Here is a 22,947-nt window from a genome sequence, read left to right as displayed (position 1 = left end):
ACCTAAAGGCTCCGTCTGGAAGTCTATGTCCACCGTGCCCGCTATGGCGTAAGCCACCACCAAGGGTGGGGAGGCAAGGTAATTGGCACGAACACAATCACAGAGACGACCTTCAAAATTCTTGTTTCCGGATAAAACTCCACAAGTAACCAAATCACCCTGAAAAAAAAAAAAAAACAAAACACAAATATACATTCAAGAAACGGTACGAATTTGGATAATCATATACACGCAGCCTCAGATATCCCACACCTGAGGGCAAGATAGCGGAAAAGCAGACCACCGGTTATTAGACACAGAACCACCAAACCCCGTGAACAAATTAGTTCACTATCTTATTCAGGGATTATTTCAAGGATCTAAAAATGATTCTTCCAATCGTTTTAAGATCTACTCTTCCCAAGAGGAGCAAGGACTACAGAAATATGAATGTGCCCACATTTAGCAACAGAATACACGGTTAAGAAAATCCGTTTAGACATCCTGCAGACGCGCACGTCTTTACCTGCTTGACTGCACTGAGAACTGCTTCCGACAAGGGCGCTGTGTTCCCCACACACGTTGAGCATCCGTAGCCAACAATTTCGAATCTGCATTTGGAAAAACACGTGTGATCGAGCAGAACGTCGTAATGCTTGTCAGGGAAGGGCCGGCCTGGTCTTTCGCTGCCATCCCTGGGACGAGCTGCCTGAGCGCGCACGGGACGCGCGGGTTAACCCCCATCGGTCTGCCTGGCTGGGCATCAGGGGTGTCGTCGGGACTCAGCACAAGAACTCTGACAGGGCATCGCTGAGGGGGGCGTGGTCGCCTAAACCCGACACACAAAACCTGCAGGCGGCACAGGACAGCTCCCCAAACACAGCCAAGACGACCTTTATGGACACGGTGCTTCCCCCAGGGTTTAACGCGACAGTGACAGTGGCACCAAGGCCTCAGAGGGGGCCTGCGGCTGGGGCTGCCAATGCGAGCAGACCTCTCCGTTCCCGACCAGCAAAACCCCAGAGGAAGCCCCGGACAGGAGTCCCCAGACAGCAGAACTAAGAAATTACAGGCATGACTCTCAAAATTACTTGCAGCCACTCTGCTAAAGGCAAGAACAGGTTCTGTAAGTCATCAGGCTTGCAACGGAGCCAAGGTGAACAGGTTCCAGGATGCGCAGCCCGCATCTGCTATTTCTTCTGAGTCCGTGAAAAATGGGAAAGTCCGTTTCTACAAAGTTTGGGGTCAACTGAACCCATGTTTGACAAACCCGGTAACCTCACAGTGTCGATTAAGACACTCTAATCCGTTAATGGCACAGCCTGTCACATTTTGATCCTGCTGGCGACTGGCCTCCACAACTCCGGAATCACCACTGCCCGGAGCCTCTCCTCTGTGCATCTGTCGTCACATCTGTCTGTGCATCCGTACACGGGAGGCCACCCCTCGACCTCCCAGGACCAACACGCTGCCCTGCTCCTCGGATCCGCCCAGCCAACGGCTGCAGCTGGGGAGGGCTGAGGCCTCAGGCCGCGTGGCCATGGAGAGGCGACGAGTACAACAAAGCCAACTTTTCCTGCCTTCTCCTTGTGCGGGAAAGCCTCCGACGGGAGCTTCCATCACCGCTGAGTCCCAGCGCGCACCACAGCAGCACCCCCACTTACCCGAGCTTACTGAGGTACGGTAACACGCCACTGGAGCTGAGGTAATGTGTGACCATCCCGCTGCCTGGAGACAGACTCGTCCTTATATACGGTTTAACCTGCAGGCCGGCGTCCACGGCTTTCTTAGCCAGGAGACCTGCGTGGTCAACAGGGATGTGTTAGGGTGGCGCTGGGAGCTCAGTCTCCAACGCGTGCAAGGGATGAAGCCCAAACGCGTCACTTCACACTCACTATTTTGTCCATTTTACTCTGCGGATGTGTTTCATTTAAAACACACACAGGATTACACTGACACACTAGCCTTTACATTGAGAAGTCGGCGCAGCCTGCCGTCACGGCCTCGCGCCATAGCGAACGGGGCCGTGTTGCTAGTCCGCACACGCACAGTGCGTGTCACTACCCTTCCAGCACCATCCTAACGGCAATTCCACACGGCACACGGGACCTTATACGATGGACGGTGTCACGTCCGCACAACACAGCCCTGTCTCAACCCTTCTGTCCTTGTGTTCTCGGTGGGCTCTAGTGCACTGCTGGGCTCAGCCATCAAGAGGGCTGCTAAGTAACTACTTCTCGATTTACGGAAGCAGATAACCTAAAACGGACGGATGCGTAAACTGAAATATTTACCTTCTGTGGAATGAAAACAAGTAACGTCAATCAAACTCGGCTCCTTGAGACCCAATTAAACTCTCAGCATGTCTCTCAATATCAAGCACAGACCCCACTCTCCACGCACGAGCCAAGAAATAAGGGGAGTGTGGCAGGCGCATACAAAGTCACTCAGGACGGGGAAGGAACGGCCGCAAGGGACAGCCTACCTGCGGCGAGCATGACGGACGGGTTACAGTTGTTGGTGCAGCTGGTGACCGCGGCCATGACCACAGAGCCGTGAGACAGGGTGTACTCACTTCCTTCGTAACGAATAGAGACGTTATCCTTCTGCTTCTCCGCTGCAATCTGGAAGCCTTTAAATCCCACCTACACAAACACGCACACAAATACGGACATTCTGGGTACGTGCAGAGAAACAGACTCGGGAGTTCTGCCTACGCGTGAGCGGTGCTGAAGGTCGTGACACACGGTCACTGTAAGTCGGCTGGCGCAGGAACCGCCCTCCCCCCCAGGTCGCGACACAAGCCTGCTGGTGTTCCGAACTCCCCAGGACCCAGATCTTACGGACTCTGCGGCTGTCTGTTCGATCCTATGGATCGAGACTCAACAGAGGGCACAATCCTGGCCCTGCTCTGGGGGCGGGGAGGGGACTGGGTGCGGAAGGCAGGGGGCAGGGAGCGAGCCGGGAGCGCTGCGCTCATCACGCTGCTTCACTCCTGCACAACAGGACGGCAGCAGCAACAGCAAACAAACTCCAGAGACAGGCTCTGGAAAGAGCGCAGATCCCAGTTTTCAAGAGAGCAAGTGTTCCAATCTTAGCCCTGATTCTCGGAAAGCACAGACCCTGAAAGTCAAAGAGGCCGCGCGTTGTTCAGGTACATTCAGCAGCCGTATGGGCGTGAGGGCAGAGCTCGCTCTTCATCGGGGTGGGGGGGAGGGCGGTCAGACGTTGACCACAGGGCAGCCTAGCAGACCCCTCCGCAACCACGCCAGAGAGCTGCGACCATGTGCAGCGACCAAGCGCCTGAAACTGGGCGACTGTGACTCCAGGCATGACGCACATCTGACCCTCCCAGCGGCCTGGGGACAGCGCCAAACGACTGCCCGGCTTCAGACAGGAAGGGGTGCGGGGGCTGATGGGGTGCGCCCCACATGCGAGAACACAGCAGCAGCCTGAGTCTAGGCCCGTGCTGGCCTCCGCCACTCAGCACAAGAAGTACTGCCCCTCTGCCACCTGGCACAAGAATTACTTGCCCCTTATCACTCAGCACAAGAAGTACTCGCCCTCTGTCCCTCGGCACAAAAAGTACTCGCCATCTGCCCCCCAGCACAAGAAGTACTTGGTCTTCTATCACTCCACACAGTAATTACTGACAAAGGTGGTGGTGCAGTAACCTGCCTTTTCATTCAAGCAAGCTTGGAAATCACGTTTCATGTCCGTCACAGCAACTCTATCCTGAGGTCTCTTCGGACCACTGACAGATGCAACTACTGAATTCAGACAAATCCGGATCACCTAGGAAATGAGAAGGCAGAGAAGACAATGAGAATTTGTTAGGTACAGACTGTAATCTGGCACTACGTCCTGAAGCAGAATAAATACACCCACACTTGTTGTAACGGTGATCTACACCCCCGGAAACAGACTTTGAAACAATCTCAATTAATCTGTGAAACAAAACATACAAACATTCGCCAATTTGAGAGGAGCAGATCAGCATGCAAACTGCCCGAACACCAGCCATACAGTCTACAGAGCATTTTGTTCCCCTGATTTCTTCTCTCTGTTGTCACAGATGCCTGCTGATAAAGCAGATGCCTGTGACAGCTGTCCGTCTACTGCCCCTGTGCTCCAAAGTCACCCCTCCCTCGTCTGTGACAACTAAGGTGGGTTCAGGAAACCCTGCTCCTTCTTCCGCGTGTGTGGCTCTAAGTCTGGCTACACAGGGTGCTGGAGGGACACAGCAGAAGGACCCTTCTCTTCCTGGTTCCAATGTGTCTAGCTGGCCAGTGTCCAGCAAGGCCTGGGCTTTTTATTCCTTGGTTTTAAAAAAACCATCTTAAAATCCAACCTCCCAGCTAGGTTTCTGTGCATTTCTTCGGGCATTTCCACCATTTTCCTCGGTCCGTTTTATGTGGGTATAAACAGTTCAGATGAAGTTTCTCCCCACCACAGGCTTCCCCATGGTTCAGTCCTGTCGACTCCGGCCCTGGCTGCGATGCCCCCCAGGCTGCCGCTTCACTTTACGGATCCGTCAAGCCCTGTCTTTGCATCTTAACAAGTGTGTCTTGGAATCAACGTCCTGGTAGGTTCCAGTTTTACTTCTTTAATCTGGTCAGGCCTTTAATAAGCAGATTTATTCCTTCTTATTATACAATGTGAGAGTTTTCATTTTTCTTCTTTCCCCATCTTTACAAAGTGGACAAAGCACTAAAATAAAGAGCTGGGAGGGACCAGAAAACGATGAGTCAAGTTAGAGATGTGCCCGAAGGCTACACGGACTCCGGTCCTGCGGGCGCTACACTGGTCTGCACTATACCCGTGCGGCCTCGCTTGTCTGCCCGTCCTGTGTGCTGCGGGCCGGGCACGGCTCCAGGGGCAGAAGCTACAGACCACAACCAGCTCCTCCCCCGGGATCCTCCTTGCCTTCCTGGAGGGAGGAGAGGCAAGTGAGCCCAGAAATACAGTTCAGGCAGGGACGCACACTGTGAGGACAGACAGCTGGGGCAGAGAATGACTCCCCCCAAGAAAACAGCTAACAGTTAACCAGACCTTTGACAATACCCAGTGGCTGGAGATACTTGACACACTCCTAGAAAAGGAAGATCACGAAAATTCAAACTTCCCTGAAAGTGAACTTTACTTACTCCAATACAAATTTACAACAGGTAAATACTGGCCTAGATCACAGAGTATCTTACATAACCGTAATTTCCTTTTACGACACATCTCTGCGACACGCAGACGCTAACCAGATGCAGGTGCCCCCAGAACAGACAGGCACATCCCGGTGCTCTTATCACAAAGCAGAAAAAGATCAGGGAGAGAGTAAGAGTCAACTTTGTGTTTTGAATATTAAAAACTGAGACAATAAAATGTTGTAAAATTCACTAACAGAAATCTACGAGAACTGAATTAATAAAACCTCAGCAGAGTCACACGTAACACTAACTGGTTAGATGATAATGACATTCACTGAGCACTTTCTGCGTGCCCAAAACCACTCTAATGCCTTGCATCTAACGTATGTCCGCCCTTCAGAACAGCCTCCCACTTCAGAGCTGAGCAAACGGGGGAGGAGGTCGCGGCGGGGCGTCGGCGGAGATGCAGGCCCGAGCTGGCGTCCACGCCCAGGTGGCCGGGCCACGAGGGAGCTCTTTCACACACACCTGGGAGTACGCGGGTTCTCCTGAACTATCCTGGTCATGTCGAAACAGTTTCACAGCTTTAAGGTATGTTTCCATCGACTCGAGTTTGGCCTTGTCAAAACCTAGAAAGAATTAACAAGGACAAAAATACTGTAAGAAATTTTGAACTCTGTGAGGGTAAGGGTGCCGAATTCCAATGAGTAAGAAACAGACACTGCGCACTAAGTATTCAGAATATGTTCTTTACAAATCGCTGATATTACTCTCCAGAGCAGTAAAAATTCTGCCCGTCATGAAAACTTGTAGCCCCCCTTTAAAAGTTAATCAGAGTCAAGTTGAGAAATACTGAGTCAGTTCCATAAAATTCAAGAAACCTATAGTTCGCAGAACATAAATCACTAACGTTGAATATAATTATCACCCACCACGAAGGACACTCATTACTTTCCAATGTGAATATAAAAGTCAAAACGAGAACATGAATGAAGCTTAAGAAGTCTCATGAGCAGAAAATCAGAGGCCTAACGAGACCTTCCAGGAGGGTAAAGAACCTAGATGTTAGCAACGGGCAGCTGCTCTCTGCAAGCCTCACGGGAATACACAGAGGTGGGAGATGGTATTCTCCAGCAAATGACCTAACGGTATACACCCGAGCTGTATGTGCTTACAGTGTGACAATGACATCCCTCTGTCAAGGGGCAGAAGCGGCCCCGTGGACCTCAGCTATCGGACCCCTGGCCGTCGGGCTGGCGCTGGCTCTCCCAGGTCACCCCGCCCTGGAGAAGCCACTGAGTAAGAAAGGACACATGCAGACGTGGCGGCCAGTCCCAGCTAAGCATCCACCGACGGGTGAGCGACCTACAGGACGCTGTGGCCTAGCGCCAGGTCTCACGGTTGAGGCCGCGGACACCATGCAGCCACAGGTGGTCACTGCTGTTGTAAGCCATGAAGTTTCAGGGAAGTCTGTCACAGGGAGAGGTCACTAATACACAAGCCAGAGTGACATGCAAGGGGGGAGGCACCTCTGCCATCTCTCCCTCAATGTTCAACCAACCAAATCCCCTTGAAAGGAAGCTCCGCACTTGAGAACTGTTCCTACCAACATTCCCAGTGACCAACGGTCCATTTTGCCATATGACCCTTTAACTAATAAAACCTGCCCCCAAATGAAGACTACTGGACTCCATCCCCCAAATGCACTTACAATCAGAGACTAGCAGCTCGGCCCAGCTCGGCTCTGAGACTAGTCGCTCGCCAAAGGGAAGCGGGCAGTGCGAGGGGTACAGGAGCGCGTCTGGGGCTTGCGGCTACTTTCTACACTGAGCCGTCATTACAGGAAGGTCCAACCTCCTGCCCACCAGGCTACAAAAAAGATATGGACCCTGGAACCCTACGCCACTTTTCGCAAAACTGTGTTACTCTTCAGACAGAGCACGGTCCCCAGACACTTCTGTCTGATGGCTCCTCTGCTCCCGTTACAGGGACGCCGTGAGCACGTGAGGATGCACTCGCCCGCCTCCGGCCAACCCGCAGCTCCCTCTGCTGCAAAGGCTGCGACAGCCGTCCTCCCTGCAAGAAGGGAGGCCCTGACTGGGGGCGGGACTCCTCCCTCTTGATGGGTCACACGGGAGGGGCAGGGTTTTGAGGGCACAACACTCTTTAAAGAAATCTGAGGCAGTTTATTTGAAAGCCACTATTTCAAGATAAGGTAATTTCCTGAATATTAAATACCACGCATGGGTAGTTGTTTATTAGGAAAAATTTCAAACAGACACACTGCACGTGCAAACACATTTACTCTACTGATCTTTCATCTTCTTACCTGTGTGTTCTAAATGTCTTAATGTCACATTGTCAACAGGGAAAAAGCTGAGGATAGCACCATATTCTGGACACATGTTTGCTATTGTGGTCCGATCCACTATAGATAACTGCGAAACTCCACTTCCAAAAAACTCAACAAACTTTCCAGCCACTCCTACTTGCCTGAGGTGCTAAATAAAGGGAAACACAGAAACGCACACAAAGTTAGTAAGACTGGCGTGGATTCTCGGAAAAGCACAAGACCTAGTTTTTAACCCCTACCAGTGACACTGCATAAAAGAGCGTCTCTTGTTCTTATCAAACGTCAACTCCCTCTGGGTTTGCAGGTATTTTAAGATAAACGATCCACAGAAGACTGACCCACTGTCACCGCTGGGCAGGGGACAAAGCGCCTAAGGGCTGGAAATGGCTAGATCCACACGCGAATGTCTCTGAAATCGAGGAGACGTCAGACACAACAATGTGTGTGTCAGCGGGCAGCCCTTCCTCTTTCTGGGCGTGGAACAGCACTAACCGCTGATGGCCCCTTAGATATAAAGAACACTAACAGGCTGATGAAACTGCATTTAAATAAAATACATACTGGCTACAAAAATTCTTCGAATTCCAACCCTGCTCCAAGTGTTTACAGCATCATTCGTTCTGGGTAAACTTCATGTTGACAGGCTCTCACACGTCCTCGTAAAGTCACGTTTCTGAGTCATTACCGAGTAACCCCAACAGCGGCTCGCCTAATGACACACGGCTCAGCCTGGGGCAGGAGATACCTAGCGAGGTAACCTGGAGCGAAGCCACGTTCAACCCAAGAGTCCCATTCAGCCCTGACAGTGCAGAGGGGTGAGGGGCCATTTAAGCCGCGCTTGTATAAAAGGCTAAGAGGTTTCTCTATGTTCATGGTTGTCGCTCTGAGGACCAGAGCAGGGCACATGAGACACACTCAGCGAAAGACTGTTTCAACAAATTCAGGAGGTGCCACAATACGCATTCAGAAAAATAATATGGGATTAATCCTGTAAGGATCGTGAATAGAACAGAATCTCAGGAAAGAAAACAATAAATGTGAACATACGTGATAGACTTAAGTTCTATATCAACACACCAAAATTTAAAAATAGACTTGTAGGGGTGCCTGGGTGGCTCAGTGGGTTAAGCCTCTGCCTTGGGCTCAGGTCATGATCCCAGGGTCCTGGGATCGAGCCCCACATCGGGCTCTCTGCTCCGCGGGGAGCCTGCTTCCCTCCTCTCCCTCTGCCTGCCTCTCTGCCTACTTGTGATCCCTGTCAAATAAATAAATAAAATCTTAAAAAAAAAAAAAAAAAACTTGACATGTAATCTTGTTACAAAAAAACATAGCCAGAGAAGTCTAAAAAGTGGCATTACTTCTCAAGTTACCCAAAGGAAGGTACAGATTTCTCCAAAAGCATTCTGAGATACTCATTTTCCTTTAGGAATAATCCTGCAATTGTCAACTTAACTTATCTTTCAGTCCCATACACTGCACCCATGACTTCTGCACGGTGCCACCACGTTCTCAGGGCAGAAGGCTCTGTGCGAAATGTCTGCAGGGCAGCTGGACCCTTTCTTTCCCTGCGGAGAATCCTGAAAGCCTTCAGACCAATAACCTAACCAGAAAAGTGCAGACTCCAGGATCCAAGCTGGCGCTGTATGTGGGACAGCTCCCACACTCGTTTATTTAATAAAATTGACTTAATCATTAAAGTAACTGAAAACCAGAAATTTAGAATGGAGACTTACGAATTACTGTTCACTAGGAAACTCCAAGTACATGTGTTAAACAGCATGTACCAATATTTTAAAAGTTCAGGTTAAGTTTTTCTATTATCCTTTAGAAGTGTTAAAACAGTCAACGGGCAGTCTCGACAGTGGCACACTTCTACAGTCCGTGTTCTCCAGGAGAGAAATAGTTTCTAAAGGGCAAATGATTCGGTTAGGTATTAGAGAGATGCAATTACTTCTCCTCAACAGGATTCTCTAACCCACGCGGCCAACAAGCCTGATGGCTGGGAGCCCGGATGCGTCCTGTTCCAGCACTCATGGCTCAGCCCGGTGACCCTCTGCCAAGTCATTCAACCTGAGGGTGTCTCTGTTTTCTCAGAACTGAAATGGGGACGGCCACAGTAGCACCCTTCCAGGCTTGTAGCGAGGAATGAAAGAGGCACAGCCGGCATTTCTGTTCTTAGTAGCGCCAAGGAAGGGTTCTGTGTTTGCGGCTGCTCCTATGACGATCACTATGAGGCCAGGGCCACAACGGCCAGAGCATGGAGGAGGCAGCACAGAGCCCAACCCTGCCCTCGCAGGGCCCCACACGTAATGTCCGCCACGTCACACGGTTGGCGCAATTACCTTTGTGATGCCAAGCACGACATCTATGGACGTGACGAAAGGGTTTGATGAGCCGATCAACTCGCACCCAACCACCTCCGGCAGAGTAAGAGAAACGGGCAGACCCAGCATGACCGCTTCGGTCTCAATGCCTCCGACCCCTGCAGTGATACAGAAGACGGTGAGCGCAGCATGCGGAAGAGTGCGGGTGTTCTCGCTGTAACGTCTGCTCTCGGACGCCCTGGGTGCCTGCCTGCCTCACGCAGCCCTTCAGAGCCTCTGGGACTCTGGACTGTGGTCGTGTACCCAGTCTCCCCAAAAGAAAGACTCCACTCACAGGGCTGAAGCAAACTGGTGTCAACGTTCTATTAAAGGCAGGGAACATGTGGCATCTGTGATGCTGGTCTCCGGACCAGCATCTGGCGTCTGGCCTCTGCTCCACACACAGAACAGAACCCAGCATCTGCGAACCTCAGGAAGCTCCGTCTGACGACGGAGACCAAAGAAGTCAGCATTCTGGACGCTGTGTAAGAGACCCAGCACATTCTGCCCGAGGGAACAGCCCGGGCCGGGCCAGGAGGCAGGAACGCACATCCCACTAGGCGTGCGTGGGAGCGGCCAGAGGCAGTAGCTGTAAGGATCTGGAGTCCTCAGGAAGGCCAGGAGAAGCCCCGCGGGACTCGGACCAGGGAGTTACCACATCGTCCACCGCGGCCACTCCGCGACGGCAGTGCTGCGCAGGGCACACTGTCCACACATCCTCGGGTCCAGAGTCGTTCTGTCACCGCTATTGCAGGTGAGGAAACGGCCTCAAAGAGCCTGTAAAGACCGGCTACCTACGCTCCTGCACACTGTTCCTGACACCATCTCCCCCGCGAATTAAACGTACTGAGTGGATTACTTACCCCAGCCCAGAATCCCCAAGCCGTTCACCATGGTTATATGAGAATCTGTGCCGACCACGCTGTCTGGGAAGAGGAGGTCGTCTTCCTCAAACACCACTCTCGACAAATACTCTAAGTTGACCTGATGGGCCATTCCAGTTCCAGGAGGGATCACAGCCACGTTCTTAAAAACTCTTGAACTCCACTATATCGTGTTTAAATTTAAAAAATACAAGTGTTAGTGTCTCAATTTGTGCTCACAGTCAATATATGAGTAAATACTGACACTAAAAACATTTTACCAACGTTCAATATGGTCCAAGTTTACAGTAGACACATGAAGACAAACGCAGACGCTGACCCTACATACACTCATCGTGCAGATTAAAGCTAAATTAAGTCAAAGGGAAATGTTCGACTAGTCCAGATAAACGGTGGTTTTCAACCGTGCCCCAAGGACTCTCAGACGGAGTGGGGGACAAGCACAAAGCCTCCCCACACCTCAAACTATAGCCACCTGCTTTCATTCTGTTTTATATACTGGGGTTTCCGAGATTTTATCTGAAGGAAGAAAAGGTCCTACTCCCACAAAGCATTTAAAAACTACTCATTTAGGGGCGCCTGGGTGGCTCAGTCGTTAAGCGTCTGCCTTCAGCTCTGGTCACGATCCCAAGCTCCTGGGATCGAGCCCCACATCAGGTTCACTACTCAGTGGGGAGTCTGCTTCTCCTTCTCTCTCTCTCTCCCTGCTTTTGCTCGCTCTGTCAAATAAATCAAATAAAATCTTAAAAAAAAAAACCCATTAACTTAAAGGACATAAATATCACACATCAATATTCTGTGAATTTCAATATAAAATACAAAAAATATAAAAATATAAAAATTCCCCCCAAATCACGTGTACCTTGAAAAATTGAAGTCTCTCCCGATTTCTGCCAAATTCTACTTCTTGGTTTTTTAACACTGTTTCAGGTCTAAAAGGAAGAAGATCCGGCATTAAACATATGGATCACAGAAAAGGCTTGTCTTGTTTCTAAGTATTTGTTCTTAGGCACACAAACGCGTCTTAAAAATTCTCAGAACAGCAGTTTACTAGACTTCTCAGCATCGGTGGTTTCCTTCCAACAAGGAAGCTCTGCTCTTAGCAGCACACATGGCAGCTACTTCCAGGGCTCTGCCTTCCCCGGCCCCCAAACCGTACTGCCCTGCGTTGCTGTGCGAGCCGACTGCAACCCTCAGTAACACAGCAGCCGTCCTCGGGGCCCCTCTGCGAGGAGGAGGAGGAGGGCAGCAGTGAGTGCGTCAGCGCCTGCACACCTGGTGTGCGGTGTTACGGCCTCACTGCGCACGTGCAGAAAGCTCTGAGCAAAACTCCGTTCATCTCACCTGAGAGGGAAAGTTCTATTTGTTGTGTAAGTGGCAGTTTACTTTGCATGGGTCGTAAACATTTTACATGCATTATTTAAACTAAGAGGTAAAAACAACCCACTAGCAAGCAGTAAACTATGCCACTTTTAGGAAGCTACTCTTATCTAACGGACATTTAAAAAATGATCTCTAGGGACACCTGCAAGGCTCAATGGGTTAAGCTTCTGCCCTCGGCTCAGGTCATGATCTCAGGGTCCTGGGACTGAGCCCCACATGGGGCTCTGCTCAGCAGGGAGGCTGCTTCTCCCTCTGCCCCTCCCCCTGTTGTTCCCTATCTCAAAGAAATAAAATCTTTAAAAATAAATAAAAATGAAAATAAAGAATTATTTCTAGCAGTTTTAAGCTGTTTCCTTCCAGCTGGTGGTCAAGTGTTGATAGGATATCAATACAACTTAAATTGCACCTGTCCTCCAGGGTCCAGACCATTACAGATGTTCACTCGTCAACTTTTTTTAAAAACGCAAAGATTACATGACTGATTCACAGCTCAGTGATCCCCTGAGGCCCCATCACATCTCGACTGAGATTTTCCCAAGGACTCTGGGAGCTGGTCCGATTACTGTACATCCCGCAGCCTGTACCACAACGAAGTGTCCCTCATTCACAAGCTCAGAACCCGACTTTAAACTCAGCAATGATCTCTGGTGCCCACTTCCTCCCCATCCATTCCTCGTCTGGGTCTATACCCAATGCTGCACCAAGGCCCTGTGGCACCACAGAAACCCAATGTCTCCCTACAGCCAGAGACCACAGGTCAACCCATCCAAATTCTTTGGAATCTGGAGTCAAAACTGAGGGGAAATGTTATACCAGATTGTATTTTTAATTAAAAATACACCATCTTGGGTGCCTGGGTGGCTCAGTGGGTTGAGCCTCTGCCTTCGGCTCAGGTCATGATCTCAGGGTCCTGGGATCGAGGCCCGCATCGGGCTTTCTGCTCAGCGGGGAGCCTGCTTTCTCCTCTTTCTCTATGCCTGCCTCTCTGCATACTTGTGATCTCTCTCTCTCTGTTTCAAATAAATAAATAAAATCTAAAAAAAAAAAAAAAAAAATACACCATCTTCGCACTTCACACCCTGCCGGTCATGAGAAGGCAACCAAAAAACACCTCAAGGGTGTTTGAATCGGTAAGACCTTTTCAGGAAGTTAGTTTCTGTGTAAGAAGGGATGCTCATCTCAAACGTCCACACGCACCTAACAACGGGACAGCTAGGCACAAGAACAAGGGCTGCTTACATAAAACTGTCCTCATCTGATGCTGAGGAACCCACACATTACACTGAGTTCCCAGAAAAGAAGAGCGTATGAGGTCACTACGACCGGAGGCCTCCCAGAAATACCAAGCCCCCAGCTGTACAACCCCAGAGAATCTGAAAGAACCAGTTTACAGACACATGAATTAATATATCACGGGCTCTCAGGATAAGATGTGCATGGGTATTATTCTTAGCTATCCTAAATCTCACATGTGTTACATTTTTTTAATTTGAAGAAGTAGGTCATTTTCTTACTAAATTTAAAAAAAATTCTGCCAGTCTACGGACAGCGGGGTAAACAACGTAATTCTTAAAAATAACAGAGTCTGGAAACTTTATAGCATACAAAAATTCAAGTATAGATTTTTTTTTTTTTTAAACTACCTATTGGCAAATTTTACCAACTCCCAAGAAGAGAATTCTTTCCTGGGCAGGTTCACTGCTTCCCATAGCACCATACAGGCAATGGTAAAAGGCTTTTTACCGTTATAATATTCTTAACATCAAGCTCTCCATGCAACTGGAAAAAACAAGAATTCTAGTAGGAGAAAAAAGCTAAAACTATGAATAGGGAATTCATAATAGCAATGTGAATGAATAAAGAACATGTGAATGGTACAGATTCACTAAAACAAAAAATTCAGAGTTTAAGATAAGATCCCATTTTTCTGCCTACGTTAGTCATAAAAATGAAATATATCATAGAAAAATCTGAAGAAATTTCTTCCTACGGAACAGAAATCGGTGTGGGATTCAGACACTAGCATCTCGGCCAGCCTGGTTGGGGACGGGAGGAGCCTACGTCAGAGGAACCAGGAGGGGACGGGAAAAGGTGGGACCTCTGTAACTGAAAAATAACCCAGCACTAGTCAGTTATTTTTTAAAAATCCCATACTCAGGCACTGGTTGCAAATGAAAAGGACAGAGAATGGGTGTGTTCTCAATCTGCGAAGAAAATCTTCCTGAGTTTCGGCCCGGCTCTCCGGACTCGCACGGTCCCCGGCAGGTGGTCTGGCCTCTACAGGGAAGCTTCTTGGGCTGCGCTCGGAGCGGAGAGAGCTTTCCTGCTTTCTGTAGGTCGCCACCTCCAGGATTCGGAGCATTCTGTATTGCACTAGCATTCCAGAAAAGGAAACAGAATATGACCATTTAAAAGTGACACAAAGTTAGCTTCTCAAAAAACACACACATGGCAATGTTATCTGGAACTAAGAAAATGTTGTTCAAACGTTAATGTAGCATTTAACTCAGGTTTCAAAAGCAAGTCTCAGATTACAAAAAAAAACCCAGAAATAGGTGACTTAAATTTACGGAGATGAAAACACAATTCTACATGCCTAAGAAAATAATTTTCATGTACTTCCATGACAATTTAAATGACGCTTAGCAAGCACCCAAGTGGGTTTTTTCCCATGTAACAACTTAAAAGCAGCACAGAGCCACAGGGCTAACTAATCTGGAGGGCAAAAGCACTCGCAGGCTGGGACAATCGTCTTGGTCTGTGCGAAAGATCACAGGAGAATTAGGTCTTCTCTAGTCTGAGCTTGGTCACAGGGACCTTTTAAATAGAAGACGTGGAAAAACAGAGTTTTAGTAAGCACTGTGATTTTTACCACCGATAAAAGACATTCATGGCTCCCTCCTATCTTCAGATTCTCTCTTGAAGACACGTAGGTTAAAAAACAAAACATAATGAACAAGAATTCACTCCACAAAGCAGGTTCTAGGCTCACTCATTTTTACCAAAAATGCAACAGAAATCTACAAACATGAATACCATTCTAAATTCAGGCTCTATTAAACAAACTCATCATTACATAAACTTCACCGGCTCTTTTTCTAGATCAGTGTGCACTGACCGCAACAGCCTTCACTCAGGCGCAAACTGGCTCTAACCCCTTTCCCCTAACCAGGGGGCTGGCTGCCGGCTGCCCCGTACAGCTGACTCCACAAAGATCTGTGCTCACTCACCATTTACTGAAGTCGATCTGTAAAGAATGGTCAACTGTGAGATCCGTCGGACGGGCAGGGTGAACTTTTCTCGGGTCACCTCCAAGAATTTTTACTGCCTCCCTCATAGCAGCAAAATCCACCATTGCTGGTATTCCACTGACAAATAAAAAATAATGAAAATTATGGACTGAATGGTACTTTCATCTGCTCAAATAATTAATATACACTGATTCACTTTTATATCTAAATGTATCCCTTTCTAGTTCGCACTTGTGTTGGATCACGCACTTGTTATCCAAAGTTTGTGTATCCTGGTTTCATGAGAATCAGCATCAATGCTACTGAGAACTTGAGTACCACAAATAACACAAGAGAGGATTTTTAGAGGCAAAAGAAAACTTCCAGAGACCTGTCTATGGAATTCTTTCCCTGTCTTAAACTTCATGAGATCCCTCCTCCCTCCCACAGCCTTCTCAGGACCCCGAGCTCACGACTGGATGTACCCGCCTCCAGGCACCTGCAGCCCCGCCGGACACACAGGAGTGTGCAGGCAAGCTGAGGCCCTGAATGCTATCTTAAGCGCTCTCACAGCAGCGCAGCCAGAAAGCGCAGTGGCGTACAAACCAGATTTGGGGGGGCTGAGGGGGAGGCTTATTTATCTAGCTAACTCTGGGTTTTATTCTAAGCGTGATGGACGTCCACCGGCGTACAGGGAAATGACAGGACCCTGGTTAACATTTTTAATTAAGTCACATGATCTACCATGAAGACAACCACAGACCATAAGAGTGCAAGCAGGGTACTGGCTGGAGACGCTAACAGCTGAGCGGTAGTCCCGGGAGGGCGCCCGGGGCCAGCACCGGGACGGGGGCGGAAAACTCTAAGAGGTCTGTGAGCTCAGGACACGTCGCAGAGGTAGAGTCCACAGCACCTGCTGACAGACTGGATTAGGAAGGAGGGAAAGAGAGGAGTCGGGCATCTCCTGTGATGGGGGAGACATGGAGAGGGACAGTACAGCAGCTGCGCAGTAAGGGTCTGCCTAACTCTGAGAAACCCACTCACTCACTGGAGACAACAAGCAGGCAGAGTTCGGCAAAAACAGGTTTTCAATAAAGTGCAAGAAACAAGCACCTCACTTGTACTGAATTGCTTTAGTTTAGAAAGGGCTGTTGTTGTTACGTTCTATTAGTAAGCGTACAGCGCGTCACTGGTTTCTGATGCAGTGTTCCAAGATTCACTGTCCGCATATTACACCCAATGCTCCAAGCGATCCGTGCCCTCCTTAATACCCACCACCCGGCCCACCCGGCCCCCACCCCCTCCCCTCTAAAACCCTCAGTTTGTTTCTCAGGACAATTCTTTAAATTTATAGACTAATCTTCAGAATTACAAATGGAGCCAACCACCAGGGAGTCTGAATTTTATGAAGGAAACACTCTACCACTCACGTAAAATCTTGAAGAAGAACACGGGCAGGAAAAAAGGGCACTTCGACATTACTTTGTTTGGTTTTCCAGTCTAAAATGTTCATGACATCTTCCTTTTTCATTAAAAAACCATCACAGTTCCGCACAGCAGCTTCCAACAGGACCCGTATTGAGTAAGGCAGAACATCTGAGTCAGAGACAGTATTACTATTAATAGGGGAATAGTCTTAACTGCATACTATAAAAATCGCAACAGTAAAAACTCAGATAAAGACAGGGATGCTCTGTTTACTCAGTTGCAATAAACACAGAGGAAAACACCGTTTATGTTAATACCAGGCTCACTTTAAATCTCAATTTCCCGTATATCAGTCAAGGTGCTAAAAAAGCAGATTAAACATTCGTGAAAGAACTGCACATTTCTGAAATGGGCACGTGAGACTGACCAATACTCAACATTCAGGGAAGACACAGAAAATCCGAATTAAATATAATAATGAAAACATCCCTAAACTGTATAGAAGTCTGTAATAAATTTTAAAGATTGCCATCGAAAGTGGTTAGTTTAAATCAGGGTGCTTATTGGAGTGAAAATCACTTCATGCTAATTGTCAATCACCCTGGAGTCCTCGTTTAAGTATATCAGAGACACAGACTCCAAGACCCTCAAGTTTTCAATCACACCCAAGTCCCACACCAGATTTGAGACTGAGTCAGTGTGGGCCCGGCTGCATGAGCCCCGGCGGCCCATAGAGCCGACCCTGGCGCTGCTGTCTAAAGGGACGAAGATGTCTGCATGTCAGTAAGGAATGATCTCCAGAATGTACCATTCTGAGAAAACGCAGTGCAAAACAATGTTCACAGCACCCTACCATTTCAGTAAGAAAAGGCATTTTAAAAAGTGTAAAAACACACATATGGTATAACAATTATAAAGTTTTAAATTATATATTAAATGCATATTTTAATTTTACTATCTTTAAAATATTACTTGAAAATACTACCAAAAGCTTTTAAATATATTACAAATATATTAAATAAAGAATAACATATGCTTTGTCTCCAGAAAGAACAATGAAAGGACAAACTGAAAAGTCAGTATCTACTCCCATAACATTTTGGCTGTTATCTCCCTAGCAAGACACGTAAAAAGGATAAAAAGTATCACAAAGAAAACTACGTTCCGGTATTAGCACAGAGAGTGCAGCCTGAAGTTGCCCTACATGAGGGAAGGAAGGCAAAAAGCACTTGTGTTACTGTGGCTAGAAACCAGGATTTTTTTTTTTTTTTAAGATTTTATTTATTTGACAGACAGAGATCACAAATAGGCAGAGAGGCAGGCAGAGAGAGAGGAGGAAGCAGGATCCCTGCGGAGCAGAGAGCCCGATGTGGGGCTCCATCTCAGGACCCTGAGACCATGACCTGAGCCAAAGGCAGAGGCTTAACCCACTGAGCCACCCAGGCACCCCGGAAACCAGGACTTTTAAGAGTAATGAAATAGAAGTGTAAAATCAGAGTAGCTAACTTAAAAACAAACCAAAAAAACCCTCCATTTCAATTGGAATCATAGGTACAAACTCATGATTTATTTTCTCCTTTTAAAAAAACATGTTTCCAGCTCTGTTCAGTGAAAAGGCCCCGAAGATGACGATCCACCAGTGAGGCCCCCCACCCCCCACCTGCGCCTCTCCAGCTGCTGTTTTCCCACCAGGAGGAAAACACCGGAGCTCTTCCCGCAGTTCCTCCCTCATCTGGGACATCCCATGTCAGAACCCGCCGGGAACGCTGATGGGTCCGCGTGAGCATCGGAGCCACTGACGCATCAAACACAGCAACAGCCCTTAGTTCGTGAGGACCCTGGAAAAAACCCTTGTGGCGGCCATGCAAGTTCCTCGAGCAAGTCAGGACCCTGACAACTCACAAAGCGGGAAACACATCAATCCTTAATCTCGTCCTTCCTCATTTCAAGGACCCAAAGAGCGAAGAGCAAGTTCCTCCTCACAGAGGAGCGGAAGCCGGTAACACAGAAGAGGGGGGGTGTCACTCGCATCTCCCACATGCGGGACATGCCGAAAAGGGCCTCGGACGGCGCTGGAACGTTCAGTGAGCCGCGATCACGCCGACTCGACGCACGGAGCCCGCGGACGCCCGCCACAACGGCCGGCTCCGTCAGACGCGGGAGGGGGAGACGCCATCTGCTCTGAGGAACGCGAAGAGCCAAGCCCTCCAGCAGGGTCCTCGCAGACACGCACCTCCGGACGCTGAGGCGGCCAGCCGCCCCCCCCCACCGCCAACGGGGCCAGCGCGGCAGGAAGAGGACCCCGCCAAGGAGCGACCGGAGCGACGCGCGTGGCTGCGTGGACACCGGAGCGGCACCGAGATAGCGGTGAGGGGCACGCGCCGGCCGCCAAGGACGCGGAGCTGGAGTCGCCACTGGCCAGGGAAGTCTGAACACGGACCGCGTTCCGCATCACGGGAGGGAATCGCCTTTAACTGTCGCAGCGACCATAAAGGTGCAGCGACACTTTTTAAAGTCCCGTCACACATCAGCCACGTGTGCTGAAGCGCATCCGCAGGTTCCGGAACCGGTGAAAGTGCTGCCAGCGAAGGTCAGCGACGCTGACAACCGGCTGACGAACACAAAGTGGGTCGTGACTCCGTCCCTACGGATGGGACTGACGTTGACCTCACAGAAGTTAAAGATGAACGAAGTTCTAGGTGAGGAGACAAAAGAGCACGCAGCCAGGCACACCGCACTGAATGCCTGTACCCGCCACGCACGGCAGGCGCGACCCGACAGCGGCCTCCAGCCCAGTCGTGCTCTCGCCCGCAACAGGAGCCCCCGGCGCCGAGCCGAGCCGTGAGTCTCCCGCACCGGAAGCGCCGCCCGCACGCGCGAGCTCTCGGCCTCCCTCCGTCAGAACCACGACCGCCGCCTCCAGACGCGGGGAACCGCGGGGCGGAGATGTTTTGACGAAACGCTCGGAAATACTGAGGAAGGAAACACTGTCACAGAAGCGAACACACACACCGGTTTTCTACGTAGTTAACCGTTCTGGAAAAACGACAACGGGAATATTTGTTGTTTAAAGATCTTCACAAAAATTTATTCAAATTTCTAGCAAAATACAGCAAACTTGGCAATTATGTCCACTTGCGCCTGAAATCCACCGAGAGAAGAGTAAAGAAATAAAGCCATAAACCCACAAGAACAGAGAGAGGCAAACACGACTCGAGAGACTCCGGCCAACAGCGCAGGGACGACCACGCCCCCGGGGGGGGGGGGGGGACACGGAGGCGCAGACGGGGACGCAGGACAGCCCGGCTGTCTCGAGGGCTGGCCCGGAGCTAAGCGGCCACGGAGCGAAGCCTTCCGAACTCCAAGGGAAAACCATCCCCAGCCTAGAGAGCGCTGGCCACGGGCAACCCCAGTCGCTCAGGCAAGGCCTCCGACACCGCGCTCCCAGCGTGGGCGCGACGGGAGGCCGGCGGGGAGGAGACACGCCTGTGGGCCGCGGGGTCCCCGGTGCAGCAGGCGCAGCGCGGTCCCCGCCCGGGGCAGGCAAGGACGTCCAGGCGGCACGCGGTCAGCAGAAGCGGGACAGAGGAACGGCCGCACCACCCGATTCTGCCGGGAGTTGCGGCCTTCTTCGGGGGCCGGGGCTGCTGTTTCCGTCATCACCTTAGTGGTCTCGCGGGCTTTAACTCTATCACTTGGAAGTTCAGTTTCGCACGCAAAAGCCCGAGCAAACGCGCACGCTACGAGAGCGTCGGCGGGAACCCGCCGGTCTGTCACCGAGATGCACGAGGCCGCACGTGTGGCTCACTCAGCTGTAACCTCCCGCGGCCAAATGCGAGGAGCGAGGGCGACGTGCCGGCCTCCACACCGTCCCTCCGCGCCTCACACCACGCGTCCGCCTGCCCCTCACACCGCCCCCCCACCCCCGCTTCACGCACGCGCCCATTCTCTCTCTCTCGCTGGCTCGCTCGCTGGCGGGTCTGGACGCCAGGCCCTGGGCTCACGACCCGAGGCGGAGGCAGACGCTTCACGGAGGAGCCAACCCAGCGGCCGTCCGCCTCCAGGCCGCTAAGGACAGCAAGGGACTTGCGAGGGGGCAGCGTTCCGGGCGCTCTCCCCGCACCGCGGCCCGTCCCCCCGGGGGCGTCCAGAGCGCGGGCTCGCAGCCGCTTCCCGTCCACCCCCACCGCGGGAAGCCAGCCCTGCGGTCTCCGGCTGGGGGGCCGGGGGCGTCGGGCTACCCTCCCCCAGCGCGCTGAGCGCGTCCACGCCGCGACGAGGGCCCGCGCGCACTCAGGCCCTGTTTCTGCGGGAGAGCGGCGCAGCGCACACCGCCATCCTGCCCATCCTGCCCACCCCGCCCCGTGGAGGCCTGGGCCGCGCCGCTGGCATCACTCCTCCGGAGTCTGCGTGCGGGTCAGCGCTGTCGCTGCCCTTGGCCGGGTCACACGGAAAGTCACCGGCAGCGTCTTAGCCAAGCGCGCACCCACCTTCCCGAGTGGCTGCCCCACCCGCCTCCCCACAGCGGCGTGGGAGGCTCTCAGTCGGCTGCCGGCCCGCGGCTGTGACAGTCACTGTGGTTTCTGCGGCGCTGACCTGTGGAGGAGGAGGGAGGAACAGGACCCCGCGAGCCCGGAGACAACGGGGTCAGCGTGAGCACCGAGCGACCTCAGCGGGGCCTCTCTCTGCTTCCCCTGCGCTCCTCACACCGCGGCTCCTCTCTCCCGCCAGACCGCCTGACCTCCTGCTCCTCCCCGGCGCCCACGAGCCCAGCCGCCGGGGAGCCTCTCCTTCCCCATCTGAGAAGGCAGCGGTGGCCCTACCGAATGCCCACCTCTCGGGAGAGGCTCCGCGTCCCCCCGCTGCTGGCACCTGGCAGGCACCTGGCAGGACGCAGAGTCGCCCACCAGCCTCTCTCTGGCCAGCAACACAGCCCTCCACCAGGCTCCCCACAGGCGGTGGCCTCCAGCCCCAGTGAGACAGGCAGCACCCGTGACTTCTTTCTGAAGCTCTGGACAAGGTTTTCTGAGAATCACCCTATTCTCGAAGTCCATTTCTCCAGACTTCCACAGTAACCTTTCTGTCCACACTAACCTGATCTCTAGCCTTAAAACACCAGTGACACCCCCCTCAGCACAGTTCGAGAGCCAGCCATTCCGGCCCTTGTCACACTCCTTCCTCCCAGCTCCCACACCGCCCCCCACTTCAAATGGGCTGTGGGAAGACCATGTTCCCCATCTCCCACCTCATAGTTCAGCATGACTTGCAAGCACAGGAACTGCCTTTGTTCCAGAATATTCTTCAAAGTTAATACAATGAATGGCCTTGAAGATACGGATAACATCTCCTTCTCAAGAAAAGGCAAGCATACCTACTGTCCATTATGAAAGATCTGAGTCCCCTTAATCTGAGCTCCTTTCCTGCAACACAACCACTGTGCATGTTACACGCATTATCTGGCCCTCTTCAAACTCACCAGGAGAAACGTGGGCCTGGGAAACCAAGAGAAATGCTGGTACTGCTTTGCTGTGGGTAATAAACCATCCACTGTCTCTGATCCAAGAGTCTCGTGGCTACTGCCCACACTTATGAAACTAAGTCAGGCTACTTTGTTAACTTGCAAGGAGAGGAAAATTCAAGATCCTTTACGCCCGTCTGCCTCCAGTTTGCTGGAGTCCTTAATACTTTACAGTCCTTCATACTTTCTGGCAGCCCTGTTTTGGCTTCCTAGCCAGCCTCTACTCCTTTGCCTATCTTGATTTTTGTGATATTTTAAGTAAGCTCTATGCCCAACGTGGACCTTGAACTCACAACCCTGAGAACAAGAGTCACATGCTCTACCGACTGAGCCAGCCGGGCCTCCTCCCTGCAGTACTCTGCCTGCTCCTCAATCATCAGAGTTCCTGAGACTTCACAGCTAGCTCACTTCTTTTCTCACCATACTGCCCCCCTCAAGAGTCTTCATCATTCCTGTGGCCTCAAAAGACTCTGCACCAATGATCTCAAAACCCTCCTCTACAGTCTGGGTCTTCTGGGCTCCAGAACCACAGTCTCTGAATACAGCTGTACTCACCAGTACCTAAACGGATCCCTGGGACATCCCCCGCCCACCCCACATACCGCCTCCTCTGGTGTCCCCCAGCTCAGTAAACAGCACCAGCGCCCACCCGAGGCGCACGCCATCAC

At 51.0% G+C, this 22,947-nt stretch overlaps 1 protein-coding gene across 2 annotated transcripts in view; it reads right to left on the bottom strand.

Moving 5' to 3' along the window:
- The window catches only part of IREB2 (iron responsive element binding protein 2), a 39,500-nt gene that overhangs the window by 8,323 nt on the left and 8,230 nt on the right, over positions 1 to 22,947 (bottom strand). The window contains exons 3-15 of one of the 2 annotated variants that reach the window (XM_032836768.1): positions 16,764 to 16,929; positions 15,334 to 15,471; positions 14,258 to 14,476; positions 11,583 to 11,652; positions 10,700 to 10,883; positions 9,816 to 9,955; positions 7,450 to 7,621; positions 5,649 to 5,749; positions 3,658 to 3,774; positions 2,465 to 2,624; positions 1,644 to 1,779; positions 506 to 590; positions 3 to 159 (exon numbers count right to left, since the gene is read on the bottom strand). In XM_032836768.1, the coding sequence (XP_032692659.1) occupies positions 3 to 159; positions 506 to 590; positions 1,644 to 1,779; positions 2,465 to 2,624; positions 3,658 to 3,774; positions 5,649 to 5,749; positions 7,450 to 7,621; positions 9,816 to 9,955; positions 10,700 to 10,883; positions 11,583 to 11,652; positions 14,258 to 14,476; positions 15,334 to 15,471; positions 16,764 to 16,929 (1,845 nt within the window). Of the gene's footprint in view, positions 1 to 2; positions 160 to 505; positions 591 to 1,643; positions 1,780 to 2,464; positions 2,625 to 3,657; positions 3,775 to 5,648; positions 5,750 to 7,449; positions 7,622 to 9,815; positions 9,956 to 10,699; positions 10,884 to 11,582; positions 11,653 to 14,257; positions 14,477 to 15,333; positions 15,472 to 16,763; positions 16,930 to 22,947 lie in introns of those variants that run through there. The other variant, XR_004380210.1, reaches the window with a different exon arrangement.

Source organism: Lontra canadensis, unplaced genomic scaffold (assembly GCF_010015895.1).
Source record: "Lontra canadensis isolate GAN:19392208 unplaced genomic scaffold, GSC_riverotter_1.0 scaffold94, whole genome shotgun sequence".
In the NCBI taxonomy this organism is placed as follows: domain Eukaryota; kingdom Metazoa; phylum Chordata; class Mammalia; order Carnivora; family Mustelidae; genus Lontra; species Lontra canadensis.
The sequence above is the reverse complement of the archived record's forward strand: the minus strand, read 5'-3'. Positions and strand labels throughout refer to the sequence as shown.